The sequence below is a fragment of the Empidonax traillii genome, unplaced genomic scaffold (assembly GCF_003031625.1).
Source record: "Empidonax traillii isolate 1590-97213 ecotype Southwest subspecies unplaced genomic scaffold, ASM303162v1 scaffold448:size1359114, whole genome shotgun sequence".
NCBI classification, from domain to species: Eukaryota; Metazoa; Chordata; class Aves; order Passeriformes; family Tyrannidae; genus Empidonax; species Empidonax traillii.
Window position 1 is genome coordinate 166,151 of NW_020955641.1, and position 20,618 is coordinate 186,768.

General features: G+C 65.1%; 3 protein-coding genes across 4 annotated transcripts; all 3 read left to right on the forward strand.

Annotated features, from left to right (window-relative positions):
• Positions 1–1,625: 1,625 nt before the first annotated feature.
• SCRT2 (scratch family transcriptional repressor 2) lies at positions 1,626–6,642 on the forward strand. Its single transcript, XM_027894930.1, has 2 exons — positions 1,626–1,780; positions 3,885–6,642. The coding sequence occupies exons 1-2, from the start codon at positions 1,657–1,659 to the stop codon at positions 4,589–4,591; spliced, it is 831 nt and encodes a 276-aa protein (XP_027750731.1). The 5' UTR covers positions 1,626–1,656; the 3' UTR covers positions 4,592–6,642.
• Positions 6,643–7,863: 1,221 nt separating this feature from the next.
• On the forward strand, positions 7,864–9,458 carry SRXN1 (sulfiredoxin 1). The gene is made up of 3 exons (XM_027894951.1): positions 7,864–7,903; positions 7,990–8,378; positions 8,557–9,458. The coding sequence occupies exons 1-3, from the start codon at positions 7,864–7,866 to the stop codon at positions 8,758–8,760; spliced, it is 633 nt and encodes a 210-aa protein (XP_027750752.1). The 3' UTR covers positions 8,761–9,458.
• A 6,043-nt stretch (positions 9,459–15,501) lies between these two features.
• Positions 15,502–18,098, forward strand: TCF15 (transcription factor 15). 2 transcript variants are annotated; one of them, XM_027894990.1, is made up of 2 exons: positions 15,502–16,054; positions 17,885–18,098. In XM_027894990.1, exons 1-2 carry the CDS (start codon positions 15,578–15,580, stop codon positions 17,978–17,980), a joined length of 573 nt encoding a protein of 190 aa, XP_027750791.1. In that variant the 5' UTR covers positions 15,502–15,577; the 3' UTR covers positions 17,981–18,098. The 2 variants fall into 2 exon arrangements, with proteins under 2 accessions (XP_027750791.1, XP_027750792.1); XM_027894991.1 differs by having other exon boundaries at positions 17,906–18,098.
• Positions 18,099–20,618: the final 2,520 nt, after the last annotated feature.

Genomic DNA, 20,618 nt, shown 5'->3' on the forward strand with positions numbered 1-20,618 from the left:
GCCCCTGTGGGGGGGTCCCCTACAGCCCTGGGACCCACAGCCCTGGGATTAGGGTGGAAAGACCCCAGACCTTATGGGGAGCAGCCCTAGGATCTTGTGGAGTGTGCAATGCTCTGGGAATGGGATACTGTGTGATGGGGGATGCTGTGAGCTGTGCGATGCACTGAGCCGTGGGATGCTGTGGGATTCTGTGGGGTATCAAATGCTGTGGGATGCTCCAGGCTGTGGGATGCTATGGGATGCCCTGGGCTGTGGGCTACCACACCCAGCAGTGAGCAGGGGCACTGCCCGATGCAATGCAGGGCTGGCTCCAGTCGTGTCTCTGGGCACAACTGAAGGAGCAGACGTGGCTGTGGGCAGTCAGGCCCTCAGTGCCATTGTAGAGGTGCTGCTTTAGGCCTCCTGACCTGGTGCCACATCCCTGACCAAAGGGGCTGGTGCCTGCCGAGGCTGGGGGTGCCCAGGGCTGTCCCCGTGCGAGCCGTGCCAGCGCTCTGCCTGCAGTGACAGCTGGGGGACCATTCTTATTAAGTGCTGCAACACTCTAAGCATTGCACAGGGCTCGGGGAGAGCAGGGCCCGCTGCCAGCCAGGTCCCCGTGTCACCCACTGGCCCTCAGACAGCACAACTCCAGAGAGAAGCAGCGCTGGACCATGGGCTGCCTGCAGCAGCGAGGGGAAGGGGGGAAGTGGGAGTGGGGGCTCCCACAGGGAACAATGAACTGCCACGAGCCCGGCTATTGTTGTGGCTGCGAAGGTCACGGTGCCTCCCTGGGACTGGGATGGGGACGGGGACATGGGTGGGAAAAGGGACAGGAAAAGAGGGATGGCAACAGTGAGCAGGGATGAGGACAGGACAGAGGTGGGACAGGGAAGAGGGAACAGGGATTTGTACACACTTGCAATTTAGGTTTTTGATATGAGGACGGAGAACAAGGGACAGGGAAAAGGACAAGGGAAAGGGGTCAGTGGAAAGGGACTGGGGATGGATACGAGAACGGGGAAGATGGATGGGAATAGTAACAGGGAACAGGGATAGGAACAGGGAGAAAGGACAGAGAAAAGAGAAAGGGTCAAGAAGCAGGGACAGAGGACAGGGATGAAGGCAAGAGAAGACAAGGGACGGGACAGGAATAGGGACAGGCATGGGATGGGGACTCCCACCCCGCAGTCCCGTCCTTCCCTGGCCCTGGGGGCTGGCGGCAGGGAGACAAAGGCGGTGGGAGGCAGCGGCATGTCCCACCCTCCGGTCCCCCCGTGTCCCCATTGTCCGTGGCCGGGGTGGGGGGAGGAAGCCGGGGGAGGGACCAGGGACCCCACACTGCCATGATGCCCGGGGCGCCCCGCGCTGTCGGCGACTCGGGGGGCTCCGGGGGGGCTCCAGGCGCGGCCGGGCGAAGCAGCCCCCTCCCCCCACGACCGCTTGCCTTCCTCCCCCTCCTCCCCCCCCTCCTCTCCTCCTCCTTCTCCTCCTCCTCCTCCTCCTCGCCGCCCTGCCGCCTCCCCGCCCCTCGCACTCGCCTCCCCGCGCCTCTCCGTGCGCACCGCCGGGGCCGAGCGCCGGGGCCGGGGCGGGCGGGGGGGCCGGGGCCGGTGCGGGGGCCGGGGCCGGTGGCGGTGCCGGTACCGGAGGTGTCCAGCGCTGCCCGGCCCCGCCATGCCCCGCTCCTTCCTGGTGAAGAAGCTGAAGGCGGAGGCGTTCCCGGCCGCCGGGGCCCCCGCGCCCCCCTACGCCCCCCTGGAGCCCCCCTACACGCTGCCCGGCCCCGCCGCCGGCGATGGTGAGTGCGGGGCCGGGGGTCCGGAGGGGCCCCCCCGCCGCTATTGTCTGTGCGCCCGGCGGGGCACCGGGGAGGAGACACAGGGGGACGCGGGGCAGGACGGGCCGGGGGTCCCCGCGTTGTGTCCCGCGGCGGGCGGGGGGTGCTGGGTGGGGGGTGTCATCCCTCATCGTCTTGTCCCCCACTCCGGGGCCACCGGCCGCTGCCGAAGTTGGTCCTTTGGGGAAACATCCCCTGCGTGACAGCGTCAGCCCCGTGGGCGGCCCCGAGCCCCCCTCTCCGCCCGGGGAGCACCGAGACGGGCTCCTTGCCACGACAAGTTTTGGGGGGGCACGAAGCAGCCGGGCTGCGGGGGCGGAGAGGGGCGGCGGGGGCGGCAGCCTCTCCGTGCCGGCGGGTTTCATTGTTCGCAGCGGTGCCCCGAGCCCCCCTGGGAACGCGGTGGGGGCCCGCGCCCCCCCGGGGCACGGGGAGTAGACGGGGGAGAATAGGGGGGCACCCCTGGTCGCAGCGCTGGGAGAGGTGCGAAGGGCTGGGCTGAGGGTGGCCGGGGTCCTTAGAGCCCCATCCTGCGGGGGGAATCTGGGGTGGGCTCGGAGTCCCCCGGGCTCGGCAGAGCTCCCTGACGGGGCGGCCCAGAGACCTGTCCTAGAAGAGGGGACGGCGGGAGGTCGGGGGGCTCCATTCCGTAGACTGGGGAGTCCTGGATGCTCGGGGACCGGGAGACGGAGCTGGATGCGGGAATGGGCCTGATCCAGCCATGCACAAGTCAACATTGCCCAACCGTTGTGGTGCCTGTCCCCCCTTTTCTAGTACTCCCCAGCCCGGGGCCGGGGTTTTAGACCAGTCTGGCCAGGGGGTCCTCTGTTCCCCCATCCTCAGGAGCCAGGAGCCGGTGGGGGGAGGGATGTGCTGCAGCTGGGCAGAAGCTGCCGACGCTGCTCTCCTGGAAATAACCTTGCTGCATGCTCGGAGGCAGCGTGAGAAATTGCTGAGCAGAGCGCTTTCTGCACAGCCCGCGCTGTCAGCACGGCGCGGGGGACGGGGGGGCCCGGCTCTGCCCCCACCACGCAGCCCCCTCCCCACCACCGGCATCCCCGGCAGCCGCGGGACAAACGGCGGTGGTTGCTCGCCCCAGGCAGGGCATCCTGTGGATGCTGGTCGGGGATCTGGGTTTAGGGGATGCTTTGCCACCCCTGCCCCACAGCGTGCACTGGTGAGCCCAGCCGTGCACTGACCCCAGGCCCCTGACAGCCCCTCTGTTACCAAGCAGCTTGCAAGGACCAGTGTGCACAAGGCAGGGGACTGATGGGACTAGTTTGGGGGTCCTGGGGTGCCAGTGTGTCCCCCAGAGTAGCTGACCCGGTGGGAAGGGGGCTGCACTGCTGCTCCTGCACTGACCTTCGTGTGACAGGATGGAGGGACCGGGATGCCAGTGAGGTGCCCTCTCTGCCACAGGCTGGGAGACCCACATGTGAAGCGGGGTCCTGAGCAGCACCAATGTCACATGGGGGTGATGCTGGTGGAGTGGTACCCGAGCCCTGCTCTGCACCCTGGGGGCTGTAGGACCCTGTCCTTGGTGGGAGCGCAGGACCCCGGTGCTGCTGCCCTCCTGATGCTGCCCCATCTCCAGAGAATAGACCCTGCAGAGACAGCAGGGAGGTGGATGGTTTTCCCAGCCCCTTTGCTGGGGAACAGGAACCTGGAGTGGCCTTGTCCCCCTCATCCTGGTTGCCCACGGAGCAGAGCTCATTACCGGCACGGCCACGGTGAACAATGAGGCTCCCGGCACCGACAGCTGTCTGGCGGCTAATGGCCCCTGGGGGCTGCCCACAGCCGGGGCAGGCACAGCTGGAAGTTCCATGGCCCCATCCCCAGTTCCCACTGCTACGGGATGGGACCCATCCTGCTGACAGATGCAGACAGGAGCCAGGGCAGGATGAGGCAGCTCCAGTGCTCAAGTGACTCAGCAGGGACTGGGACCAGTGTGGGAGGGACAACCCCAGTCATCCATCTCCAGTGGGCAGTTTTGGATTGTGCCTTTCCCCTGTCCCTGGCGAGGCTGTCCAGGAGGGATGGTGAACTCGCTGTGTTGTTCCCACAGGGTACCTCCAGCACTGCCTGGCGCCAGCTGGCTATGACACGGACAAGAAGCAAGGTCTGCTGCCGCCACCGCCGGACCCAGCCTATGCCCCCAGCCACGAGGAGTACAGCGACCCCGAGAGCCCCCAGTCCAGCTTCTCCGCCCGCTACTTCAACGGGGAGGCGGCGGTGACAGACAGCTACTCCATGGATGCCTTCTTCATCACGGACGGGCGGTCGCGCCGGCGCAGCGAGAGCCAGCGCCGTGGCAGCCACCGCCACTCCTGCCCCGAGTGCGGCAAGACCTACGCCACCTCCTCCAACCTCAGCCGGCACAAGCAGACCCACCGCAGCCTGGACAGCAAGATGGCCAGGAAGTGCCCCACGTGCGGCAAGGCGTACGTCTCCATGCCCGCCCTGGCCATGCACGTCCTCACCCACAACCTCAAGCACAAGTGCGACGTGTGCGGCAAGGCCTTCAGCCGGCCCTGGCTGCTGCAGGGCCACATGCGATCCCACACCGGGGAGAAGCCCTTCGGCTGCTCCCACTGTGGGAAGGCCTTCGCCGACCGCTCCAACCTGCGCGCCCACATGCAGACCCACTCGGCCTTCAAGCACTACAAGTGCAAGCAGTGCGAGAAGACCTTCGCCCTCAAGTCGTACCTCAACAAGCACTACGAGTCCGCCTGCTTCAAGGGCTCCGAACACAGCTGTGCAATAGGGAACTAGGCCCCCAGCCCCCTGTGGCGCATCCCCATCTTCATCCCTATGTCCAAACCCCATCCCCATCTCCGTCCCCACCTCATCCCGTGCCTGTCCCCATTCCCATCCACATCCCACCCCGCCCCCATCCCCATCCCATCCTGGTCCCAGTCCCCACGCCAGCACTCCTGCAGCTGCAGCCAGCCAGTCTGAAGCTGTGCTGAGGCTGGAGGACTCATCCCTGCAGACTCACTCCCCACCTGGGAGAAGGATACCCTACTGCTCCCTGGGAAGGGGGTACCCCACAATGGGACCCAAGCTCCAAGCTTATGGGTCCCCGAGCTCCCCCTGCAGCCAGGCAGGTTTCTCTGCAGGGGACTCACCTGGGGGCCTCTTCCAGATCCAGGAGAGATTTCCTCCCCCGGCTTGTGATTTTCACCTTTATTTATTTAATTTATTACTATTATTTATTTAGAGCTGCTGCTTCTCACTCCGGGGGATCCCGGGGGAGAAAAGACACTTTTGTGCTCCCCATCAGGAGCATGCCCTGCCCTTGACCCTAACCCTGATGGTACCATGGGCTGGTGCGACTGCCTGCTCAGCAGGACTGACGGCCACTGAGGCTGACGGAGGGCAGGGCTACCAGTCACCCTTGGAGGCTGGGGTCCCTGCAGCCCACCACCCAGGGCACCCTGCTGCCCCCTGCCCTGTGGCACTATGTTCACCCTGGCACTGTGGCTCCACAGGCTCAGAGTCAGGGGAAGAGCGAGGGGCTCCCAGCAGAGATCCACGGGACAAATCCTCCATTGGATCCCAGCTCCTGGCTTGGCCAGGCACAACTGGGCTCTGTCACGGTGATGGGCTGGGAAACAGCCCCCCCAGGCAGGTGCAGCCCCTCCTTAGCATGCCAATGGCTGGGCTGGCAGCTGGGCTAGAGACCCAGCCCTGGGGCAGGCAGCACGCAAACCCCCAACCACCCCCCATGTAGCCCCAACCCTTGCCCAGCCCCTTCTCCAGCCAACTCCCGGCTCCCTCGCCATCACCCCCCGGCCTGCGCTCAGGAGGAGGGGGTCAGAGTAGCCGTAAAGTTTGGGTGAGTCTATTTAAATGTTCTTATTTATATTATTTATAACTTATGCTTTTCACTATTTATTTGCCAAGACTGGCCAGGCCGTGCCAGCGCTGGCTCGCAGGAGGTGGCAGAGCTGCAGCAGAGCTGCCGTGCCCAGGACGCAGCCGCGGTGACACGGATGGGGACGGGACCCCGAGAGCGGACAGTGCGGCGGGGCACGGGGAGGGCACGAGCTGGCCTGGCAGCCTGGGCTCCACGCCCTGCAAGCCTCCCCCAAAGGCAAAACCCTTCTCCTTCGTCTTCCTTACTGCCATGGGTTCCTGCTTTGCTCCGTGCCCCCATGCCAGCCCGGTGGGGACAAACCAACCACTCTATGCAACCTCCCGGCGGAGCATCCCCAAACCGGCCCCCGAGCGAGCGCCGTGTGCGGCATCCCGGAGCGGGGCCCGACCCACGCCTCTGCCTCCTACCTCGGGCCGCGAGCTGCCACAGCCCCATCACCCTGCGCCAGTCCTCGACACCTCGGGGCTCAGCCCGGCACGTCACGGGGCCGCACTCGTGCACCCCACACACCGTCTTCCTGCACCGTCTTCCTCCCTGCACCGTCTTCCTCTCGCCGCCTCGGTGCCCGCGTTGGTCACGGGCTCAGTGGGGATGTCCCTGTCGTGCTCCTCCCTGCCGTGGCACGGTGGTCACGCATCCTCACCCCACTCAGGGGACGAGCATGGCCCCGGCCACTCAGGCACCCACCGGGCTTTCCCCGCCATGCCGGCGCCGTTCCACGGAGCACGGAGTCCCACAGCCAGCAGGCTCAGAGCGCCGCGCCGCCGCCCCTCTCTCCTGTAAATAGCAGATACTACAGCAATAATTTTCCGTGCATGATAGATTTTTTTCTGCCAGGTTTTTGTACTCGCCAGCCCCAGTAAGACAAGTCTACTGAGATCCGGCCACCCGCAGTATTACTTGTAACGCAATTCAGGGATATAAAAGGGATTTCTGCCACTAACCACGTGTCTCGGGGGATTTGTGCTACCGGTGGCGGGTGGTGGCACACGAGTTGCCAGCATGCCCATCCCCACGGTGCCCACACCCACCCCTGGGCTGGAGCATCAGTGGAGAGAAGTGCCCCAAACTGAGGGGTGATGTCCTGGCAGCCTGCTGGGAGCAGGTGGCTGAGGCACCCAGAGCAGCCCGTGTGCTGCCCGTGTGGCCCTGCCAGCCCTGCAGCCAGTGGGCAGCAGCCAGACAGCCCCCTGCCGTGACAAGGGGGGGTGTTATGATGCCATCCTGCTCATGAGAGCGCCGGGGGCTGCAAGCACGGCAGAGCGCTGACCTGGAAGTAAAGCGGTGTGTGAAATCCCGGCAGCGGGCACAGAGCCCGGGGGGCAGCCTGGGGGGGCCTGACGATGCTCACACACCCCCGGGGCTCCACTGCGCTGGATGGGGAGGATTTGGTGAGCAGATTTTATTTCAACTGCTGCCGTGCCGGCATTCACTCCCATGGGATGTGGTTGGGGTGGTGGGAACAACCCAGCAGAGCCCCTGCTCCCGGGGCAGCCAGTGCTCCTGCCCCTCCACCTCTCTCCCCTCAGCCTTCCCTGCATGTGAGTGCCAAAGGGGGAGGGCAGATTTTTTTGGGGGGCATCCAGTTTGTCAGCAGTGCCCTCGCTGAGTCCTGTGCTCCCAGTGACATCCGTGCAACCATTCACCTGCAAAGTCATCAGCAGATTCACCCTGCAAAATACTAATCCCAGAGCCTCACAAGCCCATCCCTGACCATCACTAGTGTGTTTCCGAGTCAGCTCCAGGGCTGGGGACCCTCCATGCCTCCCAGGAGCCAGGGTGAGGGCAGATGGGAGCAGCCATCTGCCAGCATCACAACCCCACTCTGGATCCGGGGTGTCCCGACTTCAGCAGCTGGTGGGGTGGGGGACCCAGTTCTTCCTGGAAGCCTCTCCCCATTTAGGACATTGGTCTGAAGAAATGACCTAGAAAGATTCAGGGCTGGAATGCTGCGGTGCCTGCCCCAGCTGTGGAGAATCCCAGCATGGCTGATCAGCCCTGGGGCTGTGTCCTGACTCCTCTTCCTTGCCGAGGACCCCGCAGGCATCAGCATAGCAGGAAGGGGGCTCTAGGGTGGGGATGTGTTCCTGGCACGGCCAGGCAGGTGGGGGGCACATTCCAGCTCCCAGAGGAGACGCTGCAGAATAATCCTTAATGCGCCAGTATGGCCAACTGGGAGAAGAGACCCCTGGGCAGCTTTCAGGGTTGGGGGGCAGGACAGGGACCCCCAGCACAGCTGGTGGGGGGCTCAGCTGCCACGTGCCGAGGAGTGTCCTGTGGGGATGAGGAGGTGAGGGCAGCCCTGACTGCAGGCTCGCAGGAGCAGGCAGCGGGCCAGCTGGCTCTGGCACCCGTCCCGGCAGCCAGTCCTGCCCCTTCACTGTGACTCTGCAAAACAGCGGGGCGGCGGCGGTGACGATGACGATGGCTGGGCCAGGAGGAAGCAGAGCGGCCCGGCTGGGAGCTGCCCTGCTCGGGGCAGAGCAGAGGGCTCGGCTGGGCAGGAAGGAGGAAGGCCAAGGCCGGCTGGCAGCCACAGCCATGGCCGAGCCCGATGACCGGAGCATTCACACACAGCACATCTCGGCCGTACACGACGTGCCCATGCGCGTCCTCATCCGGCCCATCCCGTCGGAGCTGGATCCGGGGAAAGTGCAGAGCCTGGTGGAGACCCTGCAGGTGAGTGCAGACCCCCCGGGGTGCCCGGGCAGCCCCTCCTGCACCTACCGTGCCACCTGGGGGGCACTGCTGGGGAAGATCACAGCACCTGAGCCCTGGCACTGGCAGGTCGGGGCCTGTCCAGGGCGTTTGGGGGTGCTGGAGTGTGTTGCTCTTGGATATCTCTCTCCCTTCCCAGGAAGATCCTGAGCGGGTGCCCCCCATCGACGTGCTCTGGGTCAAAGGCAGCGAGGGTGGTGACTACTTCTACTCCTTCGGGGGCTGCCACCGCTTCGCCGCCCACCAGGCACTCCAGAGGGAGACCATCCCCGCCAAGATCATCCCCTCCACCCTCAGCGACCTCCACACCTATCTGGGCTCCTCCACACCCCACCTGCGCTAGCCCAGCACCGCGAGGATGCACCCGCAGCCCCCCTTGTCCCCGTTGGTTCCCACCCGCGGGCCCCGTGAGCCCCTGGTGAAGATGGGGTGGGGGTCCCCCAGCCCTAAGGGGGTCCCCGGGGTCCCTCCAACAGGGATAGGATCAGTGTCCTCCAACCCTGGAGTGTCCCCGGGGTTCCTCCAGCCCGGGTGGGCTCAGGATCCTCCAACCCTGAGGGGCGTCCCTGGAGTCTCTCCAGCCGGGATGGGGTCAGGGTCCCGCCGGTACCGGGAGGTGTCCGGGGCTCGGCAGAGCGGCAGGTGGCGATATTGTGCCGCGCTCCGCCGCCACGAGAGACCGCGGGGACCGGCACGGGACGGGACGGGATGAACCAGGACGGGACGGGATGAACCAGGACGGGGTGAACTGGTTGGGGTGGGCTGAATCGGGGCACGGCTCAGCCGGGAATAGCTGAACGGTGATGGAACGGGAGGAACCGGGGCATGGCTCAACCGGGAATGGCTGAACCGGGACAGGAGGGGCTTAACCGGGGCACGACTCAACCGGGACGGACTGAAGCAGGGCACACTGGAACTGGGACAGGTCACAGCCCGTCCGAGGCACAGATGTACCAGGAAGGGATACAGACGGACCGGGAAGGCATAGAAGCAAAGCAGGACACAGCCCAATCAAGACACAGAGGTACTGGAAGGAGGTACAGGTGAACCGGTCAAGGCCAGTCCCCAGCCCTCCCACAGCGACTCTGGGCACACCCTGTGCTCGGATCGGGGGGAACCTGGGCTGTGCCTGCCCCAAAAACGTCTGCTCCAAATCTGGACACATTCCGTGGTCCCCCTGTCCATGGGGGACCCCCCTGGGGTGGTGACATCTGCTGCTGCACCTGGAATAAAGGTGATCAAAGCCCCACAGCTCCCGGGCCTGGTGCTGGGGTGTGATGGGACTGGGAGCAGGGATGCAGTGATGGAGCACGGCACAGCATGGCACAGCATGATGGCCTGGCACCAGCAAGAGCAGTGTCTGGGGGCACATGGACAGATGCTCTGCAAAGGGATGGATGTTCTGTGAGGAGATGAATGCTGTGCAGGTACAGTGCTCTGCCAGACTGCCCTGCCATGCAGCCGAATTCGGGGTCAGCTCTGGCCCAGCGGGGGGAGCACATGTGGTCCCGCCGTGCTGGGATGCTGTCATGTCTGCAAGCACCACTTCGTCACCCCACGTGTAGGCTGCAAAAACCGCCCCAAGCATCCCCTGGGCATCTCAGCATCCCTCTGAGTCTGGAGCCTCTGTCCAGGGAGGGGAAAGGCTACTGACTCACCCACCACACCATGAGTCAGCAGCAGGATTGGGACAGGAACCGCAGCCGGACACTTCTGCCTCCTCAGTCACGCTCCTCCCCGGACAGATCCTGTCCTCCCAGGGCAGAAATGGGCTGGGAGAGGGTTTGGATGGAGGGCACGGCCCCCAGACAGCAGCTCTGCAGCATAGTGTGCATGGCAGAAGCTGGCAGTGCTGGCACTGGACAGGGCACACTTCACCACTGCCTCTGCGTTTCCACAGGATCCACTGGGGAGGAAAAGCAGGGTGGGCTGGGGGTGCTGGATGAGGGAAGGGACCGGAGGGAGACTCCGGAGCGGCAGAGCTGCATGTGCCACATCAAAGTGGCTGTGCGCCGGGAGGAAGCCCTGCAAGCACTCACAGAGAGCAGCCCTGGCCCACGGCTCCCCGATGGGCCATAAATTTCTCCGAAGAATTGTGGCGTGCTAAAAAGTTTCCTCTTGTTAGAGAGCGGGGAGGGGGGGGTGAGGGGAGGAGGCAGCAGCTCCTGCTGCAGCTCCTGTGGCAGCGTGGACATCTCCAAGGCGCCCCAAATGGGCGTCCAATGGCAGGGACTGGTATTTACCCCAGTCCTGTGTGCCCCGAATGCTGGGCATCTCATGTGGACTCTGCTCACCCCTCTCCCACAGGTTTGTGCTCCTCTTCCCTCAGATGAAAGACAGCTCAGCAGAGCTGGGACTCCACAAGTGGAAACGAACCGAGGCTGCCCAGATCCTGCAAGTCCTCTCCCTGTACCCCAGGGGGGCTTCTTCCACCTGGGAGGCCCACTGCAGGATCTGCTCTCCCATCTCCCCACCCCCTGCAAACAGTGCCGGGGGTCTGTGCCAGCACCAAGGTGCCTTGTGACTCTGCTCCAAGGGCTTGCTGGCACTGGCTGGGAACCAGGTCCAGGCACTGTGTCCAAGGGGCTGTGTGAGCATCTCCAGGCCTGACTGCTGCATCCCCGGCCCTGGCACGGTGTGGGCAGCGGGAGCCGGTGCACAGCTGGAGTTGAAGATGCCACAACCCCCTGGCAGGCATGGGAGTGGGTCTTGCCAGAGCCCACGATCCCTGCGTTGCCTCCATCCATCCGTCCTCCACCTGTCCCCCTTCCCTCTGCCTGACCCGCGGGGTCTCCGGTGTCGCCGGCTGACAGCCGATCCGGCTGCTTCCAATCCATTCGTTCCAGGGCAGGAACAAAGGCGCTTTGTGGGCTCCCCCCAGCCCAGGATGGGTGGGGGGGTCCCGGCTCCGGAACTGGGACAGACTTCCCCGCACGACAGGCGTGTAATGCTTTCCAGACTGGCAGCCCTGACCCGCAGGTACAGCCCTGGGGCGGGTGGAGGGGGGCTTGGTGCTTCCCACACTGCCTGGGAACCCACCAGGTCACCCTGACACAGCCCCGATGCTGCAAAATAGGAGAACACTCCTGCTCCTCCAGAGGTTTCACAAGGCCCATCCCCATGAGACTCCAACTGCTCCTCTCCACCCAGAGGGGCTCCAGGGGTTCCCAGGTCTGCCAGCCTGGTCTCTCAGTGTTAGGGAGCAGGGAAAGGCTCCCCTGGACATCCCAGCCCTGCTGAGCTCAGCACTGGAAGGGAGGTACCTGGACTCAGAGGATGCGTGTACTCAGCTGGACGGGGCAGGGCTCTGGGCTGGGGCAGCTCCTGCGTCTGTGGCCTCCTTGGTCTGAGAACCCCAAAACTGGAGAGTTGACAGAGAGGCCATTCCTGGACATCCCCCAGCACCAGGGGCTGATCAGAGGCTATGGGCAAGTGGGGCCAGATAGTGCCCTTGGGGGCTCAGTGGGAAGGGCTGGGATGGGGATGGATATGATGGGATGGATGGCATGCAGCGCAGTAGGATAGGACATGATTGGACAGGGTGGGGTGAGATGGGATGGACGTGATATGGTGGGATGGGATGGGGTGGGATGGGGCGGGGTTGGACAGGTCAGTCCAGAACTGCTTCACTGGGGCTCAGCAGGGTCAGGCCCCGTGTCCTGGTGGCCACATGTTCCAGCAGTGCCGCAGGTCTGGAATCCATTTGCCTTGCCGGCCGTGGTGTTTTCCCAGCAGGGCCAGAGTGGCCCCACAGGGCTGGGGGCAGCCCTGGCCCCTGGCCCATCTGCTCCCTGTTTATTTTCTTACACTTAAGTATCACCTCAAAGATAAACACTCCCTGGAGTGGGGGCAGGGGGCATTTCCCCAGCAGTGGAGGCGGGACCCAGCCCTTGGGGTGCCCAGCACCCCAACTCCATGGTGTCCCCCAGCCTAGGAGAGCCTGATTAGATTGGGGTCAGGGCTGCAACCCCATGCTCGGGCCATGTCCCCTCCGTGCCACGTGTCCCACGCAGGGTCCTGTGCAAGCCCAGTGCTGCCCTCTGCCCAGGGGTCAGCTTGTTCGGCTGGATCAGCCGTGAGAGCTGCGATGCCAAACCCCGCCGTGTCCTGGCACCCGCTCAAGCCGGCGGAAGGTTTGTGATTCCGAGGCCCCGGCTGAGCCTCGCGCTGCCCGGCTGAGTCAGAGCTGCAGTGCTGGGGGGGCCAAGGGGGTCCAGGCATGGGGATGCACGTCCTGTATCACACGCCTGCCAGGCAGCACAGGAAAACACGGCTGCTGCCCTGCGTCCTCCCTGCTGCATTTGCAGGCAGCCGGGCAGGCAGGGAGCAGGCAGCATTCCCTGCTTCCCGTGACTCCTGTTGGTCTCTCAGCCAGGGCTGATGGTTCCTTCTGTCCGTCCGTCCGTCCCCTGTGTGCAGGGTCTGGTGAGGCGGTGGTCACACGCATGTGCCAGCCTGGGGAGGTCACTGCGGCAGGAGGTGGTGGCACTCGGTGTCCCCTGCACACACCCCCCCACACACACGTACACACGCGTGTGACACCGCGCAAACACGGGCACGTGCCCTCATAGTCGTGTGTGTCCACGCACAGGCACGCACCATGACACACATCACGCACGTGTGCCCACACACGCCTGGATGCACAGATGTGTGTAGCCACTCGCCCACTCACACGCGCGCCTGTGCTGCCCCTGCCCCTCACTGAGCCACCTCCAGTGCCTGCTGCTCCTTCCCTGCCTGTGCCTCACCATGTCCCAGACCCCAGTGCAGCAGCACAGGCCACCAGCGCCCCACAGAATGGCTGTGCCCCCCCAGAAAAGCCCTGTGGCAGAGCGGCTGGGAGCAGGGACTGGGTGACCCCCCCCGCCCCCCAGCCTGTCCCTGTCAGCTGGTGGCCATGTGTGGGGCGTGCAGCTGAGTACACAGCCCCTGCCATCCGTCTTGCCTCCTGTCAGGGCCGGGGGTGGCTGTGGCCCCCCAGGCACAGCCCAGCGGGATGTGGGGGTCAGAGGGGGGCAGAGCGGAGGTTCCCCTCTCTGCGCAGGCACCTGCCTGCTCCCTGCCTGCTCCATGCCTGTCATGCCAGGGGCTTGCCCATCCCCACTTCTGTCCCTGGCACTGCCTGCACATGCCCTTTTGCAGGGCTCTGCGCTTGGGCAGGGGCTACAGAAGAGAGTCAGGGTCCTTCAGGCATGGTGAGAGGTGTCAGTGTGGACACAGAGCAGACCCCTCCACGACCCCACCCCCAGCAAGATCCCTGGCCCTCAGCACAGCCCCGTATGTCCCCAACCCCAGTGGGACCCCCAGTCCCTGGTGCAGCCTTGCATGCCCCCAGCAGGACCCCCAGCCCGACTCTCTTCTCCCTCCACTGTGTGATTTACAGGCTCTGCACAGGCAGACAAATGGTGAAGGAAAACAGGGCAGGGGGGTCCCGCCGGCCGGGGGCTGCCTGTGCCCCGCGGGGGGCAGAGGGGCCGTTTGCTCACAGCTGGCAGGACGGGAGGCAGTGACGTGGTGCCACTACCAGGCGGCACCACTGCTGTGGTCCAGCAGCCACAAGCCCTGGCACCACCGGGAGAGCCCTGTGGGGAGCCCAGCCACCAGGAGCCCCACCAGGAGCTCCAGTCCCACAGCCACGGGAAACTGTGGGATGTGATGCCACCCCATCCCACAGCCTCCAGCCTCCACCCATTGACCACCTTGCTATGGGCTTTGCAGCATACCTGCTTCATTCTTCGGCCACTGTCCCATCCTTGGCAAACTTCCAAGATTTCTCCTGGCATTCCCCTCTGGCTATGGGGTCACCAGACAGTGGGGACTTCAGCCAGCACTGCCAAGTCCTCTGGCCATATCCCTGGCAGCCCTGGGGCCATCCACCAGGAGCCAGGTCCTGCCCTCCATATGTCTTTGCTGTTTGGCCTGCCATGCCTGGAGCATCGTGGAGGAGGAGGAGGAAGGGGAGGAAGGCAGGCAGGAAGCCTCCTGCCCACTTGGCTCAGCTGGCTTCCCCCTTGCCTGCTCCAGGGTGTGCTGGGCTTGGGGCTGGGGGGTTGAAGGCAGAATGGGACCCACAGGGACCTCCCTGGTGGGGAGGAGCAGGGGTGACCATCATCTGTGGTACTGAGTGCCCAGGAATGATGGGGAGCCACCCTCAAGCTGGGGGGCATCCCCAGCCCTCCCAAGGACACCGGTGATTTCTGTTGCTGCCAGCTCATCTCTCCCCTCTCAGGAAAAGACTCCGTGTTTCCACTGCCGGTGCACACCTTCCTCCCGGGCGGGAGGAAACGCTCCTGGCAGTGCTGCCGGCAGTGCTGCCCAAGCCTCTCCATGTAACACCCCCCCGCCCCCACCGGATCCTCCCATGGTGGGCACGTGGGGTGCCAGGCCCTGGGAACAGGGGGGCAAGGGATGCATCCCTGCAGGGCTTCACCCTCACTGCTCCTCGACTGCCCTGGCCGTTCTTCTGGGCACAGACCCTGTCCCTGTGGGGCACGGCACGATGTGGGGCGTGGCTGGGTGTGGGGAATAGCGTGTCCCCCACTGGCATTCCCTACGTTAAACACCCCCTGTACCTGCTCCCAAGTACCTTCCCTATCCCAGCTTCTGTACCCTGTGTTTGCCCAGTGCCACCCTGCATGGGGCCCAGAGCTGTCAGGGGACAGCTGGGCAGGGGCTGGGAACACGCTGGCACTGTGTGTGGCATCACTCCACAAGTGCCAAAGGCCGTGGCACAGGGAGTACTTGCCAAGCCGTGGCCCTGGCACTGCCACAGTTTGGTACCACCATTGGCATGACCCAGAGTCTGGCCCTGGGGTCAAGGTGCCCATGTGCAGGCCAGCGTGCCAGAGCGGGGCCAGGTCGGTGGCCAGAGCCAGCGCTGGCTCTCGGGGCTGGGGCGAGGACTCTGGCCGCTGGCCACTGGCCGCTGGCCGGAGCTCGGGGGGCCGGCTGGGGGTGGGCTCCACAGCCAGCCCCTCCCCGGCCGTATAAATCCCGATTCCCCCCGCAGACAGTCGTCCCAGCCCTGCTCGGCTGCCGCAGCGGAGCGGCAGCGGGAAGGCGTCCGGAGCCGGCCGTCGCAGCTGTGCCGGCGGGGGAAGGCTCCCCGCAGCCCGGGGGGTTCCCCCAGCAGGGCCGGGGGCGCGGGCGGGCACCCCGCCATGGCCTTCACCATGCTGCGCCCCGTGGCTGCCCGTGTGCTCTACCCCGACCTCAGCATCCTCTCGGAGGACGAGGAGAACCGCAGCGAGAGCGACACGTCGGACCAGTCGTTCGGCTGCTGCGAGGGGGCCGAGGCTCGCCGCAAGCTGCCGCGGAAGCCGGGGCCGATGGTGATGGTGAAGCAGAGGCAGGCGGCCAACGCGCGGGAGCGGGACCGGACCCAGAGCGTCAACACGGCCTTCACCGCCCTGCGGACCCTCATCCCCACCGAGCCGGTGGATAGGAAGCTGTCCAAGATCGAGACCCTCCGCCTGGCCTCCAGCTACATCTCCCACCTGGCCAACGTGCTGCTGCTGGGCGAGGGCTGCGAGGACGGGCAGCCCTGCTTCAGTGCCATCTACGGCGCCAAGGGCGACCTGGACAGCAAACAGCCCCGCAGCATCTGCACCTTCTGCCTCAGCAACCAGCGGAAAGGGGTGAGCGGGGCACTGGGATGGGGGGCCCTACCCTGAGCGGGGCAGGAGGCTCAGCACATCCCCAGGGGGCAGGGGGCAGCAGGCCCTGCCTGGGCTGAGCAGGGCAGGAGCCTTGGCATGGCTCAGTGAGAACTGCAGACTCTGGCTCCAGCTCCCACCGGAGGTTTCGGCTGCTCCCGGCCAAATCCTGCTCGTAGCCGCACGCCCACAGCTCCAGCTCGCGTCAGAGGGCCGGGCTGCTCCCCCACGTCCATCCGGGCTGGGAGGTCTCGGGGGTTGAACAGTCACCCCAGAGCTGGAGGCTTGTGGAAGTCCTTGGGGAAGCTCAGAGCTCACACGCTGACCCCATCTCCATCCTCATCCCTATTCCCATCTCCATCCCCAACCCTGCCGGCCCACTGGCACTGTGGCAGGGCTGCCCCCAGCAGCTTCTTGATGTGATGGGGACAGGCAGAGCTCCCCACCCAGTGTCCCCATGCAGGGTCTGTCACCAGCACCAGCACAGCTCCCACCCAGCCAGGGGGCTGAGCTGGGCCCTGGCATAGCACCCCTGCCCTGCCCTGCCCTGCCCTGCCCTGCCCTGCCCTGCCCTGCCTGCCCAGCTGACACCCCCAGCACCTTGAGGCTCAGGGAGCACCTTTCCCATGATGAGTCCATCCTCCTGCCCATGCCAGGGTCCTGGGTGCCCTTGACCCAGGGTGGGCTGTGCAGGCTGAGGGCCTGGCAGCTGCCTTGTTCCATGCACATCCCTTGGCAGGGCTGTGAGGTGGGGCTGCTGGACCCACCGCTGTCCCCACAGACCCTTAAGCTGTCCCATGTGTAACCTCAAGCATCTCAGCCACAGGTCACACTCCAGCCCTTGGGCCTTTTTTGGTTTCTGCTGCTCTTTCTTTAATTGCTCCCCTGCTCCTGCCGCTCCCTCAGCAGCTTCTCCAGCCCTCCTGGGATTCCCTGGCCCCACCCGACCTGGCAGAGCTGCTCCCAGCTGGGACCTTCCAGCCAGGACTGAATTTTGACCCTGGGCTACTCCTCAGGGCTGGAACCAGGGGGTGGACATGATGCTGGACGCCCAGGGGATGCTACAGAAGCACCGGGGCCTGGGATCATCTCTGGCACCCAGAACTCTGGGGCACAATGGCAGGAGCTGGGCTGAGATCCAGCTCTGTGCCTCCCAGCTCTGGGGCTGAGCTGGAAATGGGCTCTGCTGGGCTGGAAATGGGCTGGGCCAGGCTGGGCTAGGCTGGAAATGGGCTGTACGGGGTTGGAAATGGGCTGGGCTGGAAATGGGCTGTACTGGGCCATGCTGGGCTGTGCTAGGCTGGAAATGGCCTGGGCTGGAACTGGGCTGTGCTGGGCTCTGCTGAGCCATGATGGATTATACTGGAATGTTCTGGGCTAAATCTCGGCCACGCAGCTTCTGTGCTGGATTATACTGGGCACTACTGGGCTGAAGTTGTGCTGGTGCACTGGGAGGTGGGGCTGAGCCTCCTCATCCCAGTCTGGACTGTGGGTCTGCCTAGGGCTGTGGGTCTGTCCTGGGGTGGCACTGGCCCTGGTCACAGGTCCTGAACAGCCATTAGAGCTGTGTCCTGCAGAGTGACAAGGCCATGAGGACCCACCACAGCACCCACCTCTCAGTCACCCACCCAACCGCTCACCAGGCATAGCCCCATCTGTCTCGTCTGTCTGTCTGTCCATCCCAGGCAGCACTGAGCTGCCCTAGGACTGTGGATCCGGCCGTCTCAGAGCGGGTCCCCATGGAGGAGTCAGTGGGGTGAACAGTGGGCAGGAGCGGGGTGCCCACTCCTGGACACCCCACGGTACCTGCAGCTCTCCCTCCTCTCTCTGCAGGGCGGTCGAAGGGACCTTGGGGGCAACTGCCTGAAGGTGCGAGGGGTCACCCCCCTGCGAGTGTCACGGAGATGAGCCGGGCTCCGGCAGCACCCGCCTGAGACAGCGGCAGAGCCGGCCGGAGCCCGCACACACCAGCCCAGAGACCGCAGCGGGGAGGGAGGGAGCCGAGCCCAGGCTGGCACCACACCGACACCGGCCCTGGAGCTGGCAGTGGGGTGGGAGGACGCTCCCGTGGCCGAGGCTGCCCGTACGGGGCAGGGCCGGGGAGGGGGGTCCCCGCGCCCCGGGGCTGGACTGGAAGGGGCCCGCGTGTGGCCAGCGTCGAGGCGCTCGAGGGGGACGGTGTCGCGGCCCTGGGGACGCTGGTTGTGCACGTGCAGCCGCTTGGAAAATAAAACCTTATTTTTCTGATGGGCCCGGTGCCTGCCTGCTGCCCCGGTGTGGGGCGAGCTGGGGGTCCCCGAGATGGCCCTGGACCCCCGGCCCTGCTCCGCTGCTGCTCTGTGCCGCTGGAGCCAGTGCGACCGTCCCGGCTCTACCCACAATTGCACTCCTGGGCCACAGTGGGATCCATGTGGGGTGAGACCCCCGGGGAACATATTAACCCCACAGCCCCAGGCCCTGATGACAGCTCTGGCCCTGTGAAGGCTGTGGAAGGCCCGGCACAGGCAGTGCTGTGCCAAAGGACGGGGACAGCACTGCCAACCCTGTGCTGCAGCCACGGGCACCCGGGCGGTGGGTCGGGGTTGGCGGAGCTGCTTTTGTGCCTTTCCCTCCGTCTGGTACATCATGAACCGTGCCATGTCACCATCACCCTGATTGCCACCAGCACCATGACTATCCCCACTTCAACCGCCGCCACCGCCAGGTCTGTGGCCGCCGCCACGACTGCCACAGCCGCCACAACAGCCACGCAGAGCCGTGTGTGGTGGGGCTGCAGGCAGCAGCACCTGCACGGGGTCAGGTGGGGACATGGGGGGTTCCCAGGCCAGAGTCCCCCATGGGATTCTGCTTGAAGGGGCTGGGCTGGCTGGGCGGCCTGCAGTGCCGAGCCTGGGAAAGGTGCCGTGCCGGGGCTGGTGGCTCCCAGGGGCCGGCGTGTCCTGCGGAGCAGAGGCAGCTGTGGATGGGGCGGCTGGGGGCTCCCCTCAAGGGCTGAAGAACCGGAGCTGCCCCATCTCCCTGGGGACCTGGAGCCAGCATAGAGCAGGGGAAGCATGTTGGGGGTCCTGCTGGAGCCTGCCCTGGGCAGGGGGCTCCACTGGGAGCCCACAGCACCTCTCGGCCCCCCACTCACCGAGGTGAGCCTGCCCCGGGCTCCCTCCCCCGGGTTTGATTTATGGAGCTGACAGCACAGCGCAGCTGTGAGAGCTGGTCCCAGGCAGGGACCGGGGTGGGTGGGAGAGGTTTGTTCTCAGCGTGGCTAATGTGTCCCAGACCCCAATAAACAGCCGTGAGATTGTCCAAACAGCCCAGGACACAGAATCCCTGCCCCCGGGTTTATCGGGGGGCAGGGGCAGCGGGGGGGGCTGCGCTCTACAAACAGCCCGACCCGCACATGAAAGGGGACCGTCCTCGTGAAGTGGTGGCTCCAAAGTCCCCCAGGGGGCCAGCAAGGGCTGGTGGTCCCAGTGCTGGGGGCACAGCAGGTCCCAGCACTGAATGCACTGGTCCCAGTGTGTCCCAACCGCTGGGTTGTGTTTCCCAGGGCTGAGCACCAGTGTTCCAGTGCCAGCAACTAGACCCCCAGCAAGCTCCAGTATGAAGACCATGAGTTCCAGTGAGTCCCAGTACAGGAGCTGTGCACCCAGCATATCCCAATGCCAGGCACTGGGGCCCTAAACAGCCACAATATAAAGGTCACGCATCCCAGTATGTCCCAGTGCTGAGGCTGTGGAATCCAGCATATCCCAGTACTGGGGACACGGATCCCAGTACACCCAGTGCCAGGGATTAAGGCCCCAGCAAGCTCCAGTCTGATAGCCCTGGGTCCCAGTATGCCCGAGCATGGGAGTTGCACACCCAGTAACTCCCAGTGCAGGGGCTATGGATCCCAGCATGTCCCAGCACTGAGGCCACGGGTCCCAGTGTGTCCCGGTGCCAAGCCCGCAGATCCCAGTGCATTCCAGCTCCTCCCAGCACCACAAGAGGGAAACGGTGACTCAGAGGCGCTGGAGCCTGCTGGGCTGGTGGGAGCCGGGCGCCCCTTTGCCCCGTGTGGGGTGAGTGCTCTGACCACAGCCACCGATCACCCGCGGCCGCCACAGCCCCACGCCGAGCCCAACCGCGCTGCCTCTCGCTCCCCTCCCATCCTCTCCCCTTCCTGCGTGCGGACACCCTTGGAAAGGCTCTTGGCTGCTTTCTCTGAGACAGGAAGGTGTCCCCGAGTCTCAGGAAGGAAAAACACTCAGTGCTGAACCCACAAAGACCGTCTCTGAGGGGCCGGGGCTGGAGAGGCTCCAGGCCTGACATCACCTGGGAACTGGAACCAGAACCGCAGCTGCACTCCGCGCCTGGTATTTTTTTCTTTAACTTGTGTTTTTAAACTTTCTTTTTATAGATTTTTATTTTATTATTTTTTTTCCCCTTTCCCTTCTCCGTTCCCCTCCCAAATATTTCAGGCTCTCTGCAGGCTGGCCAGCCAGGCTGGAATGCAGCAGGGCTGCACCCGTGGGTGCTGAGAGCTGTTGAGCTGATGGGATGGATGAGG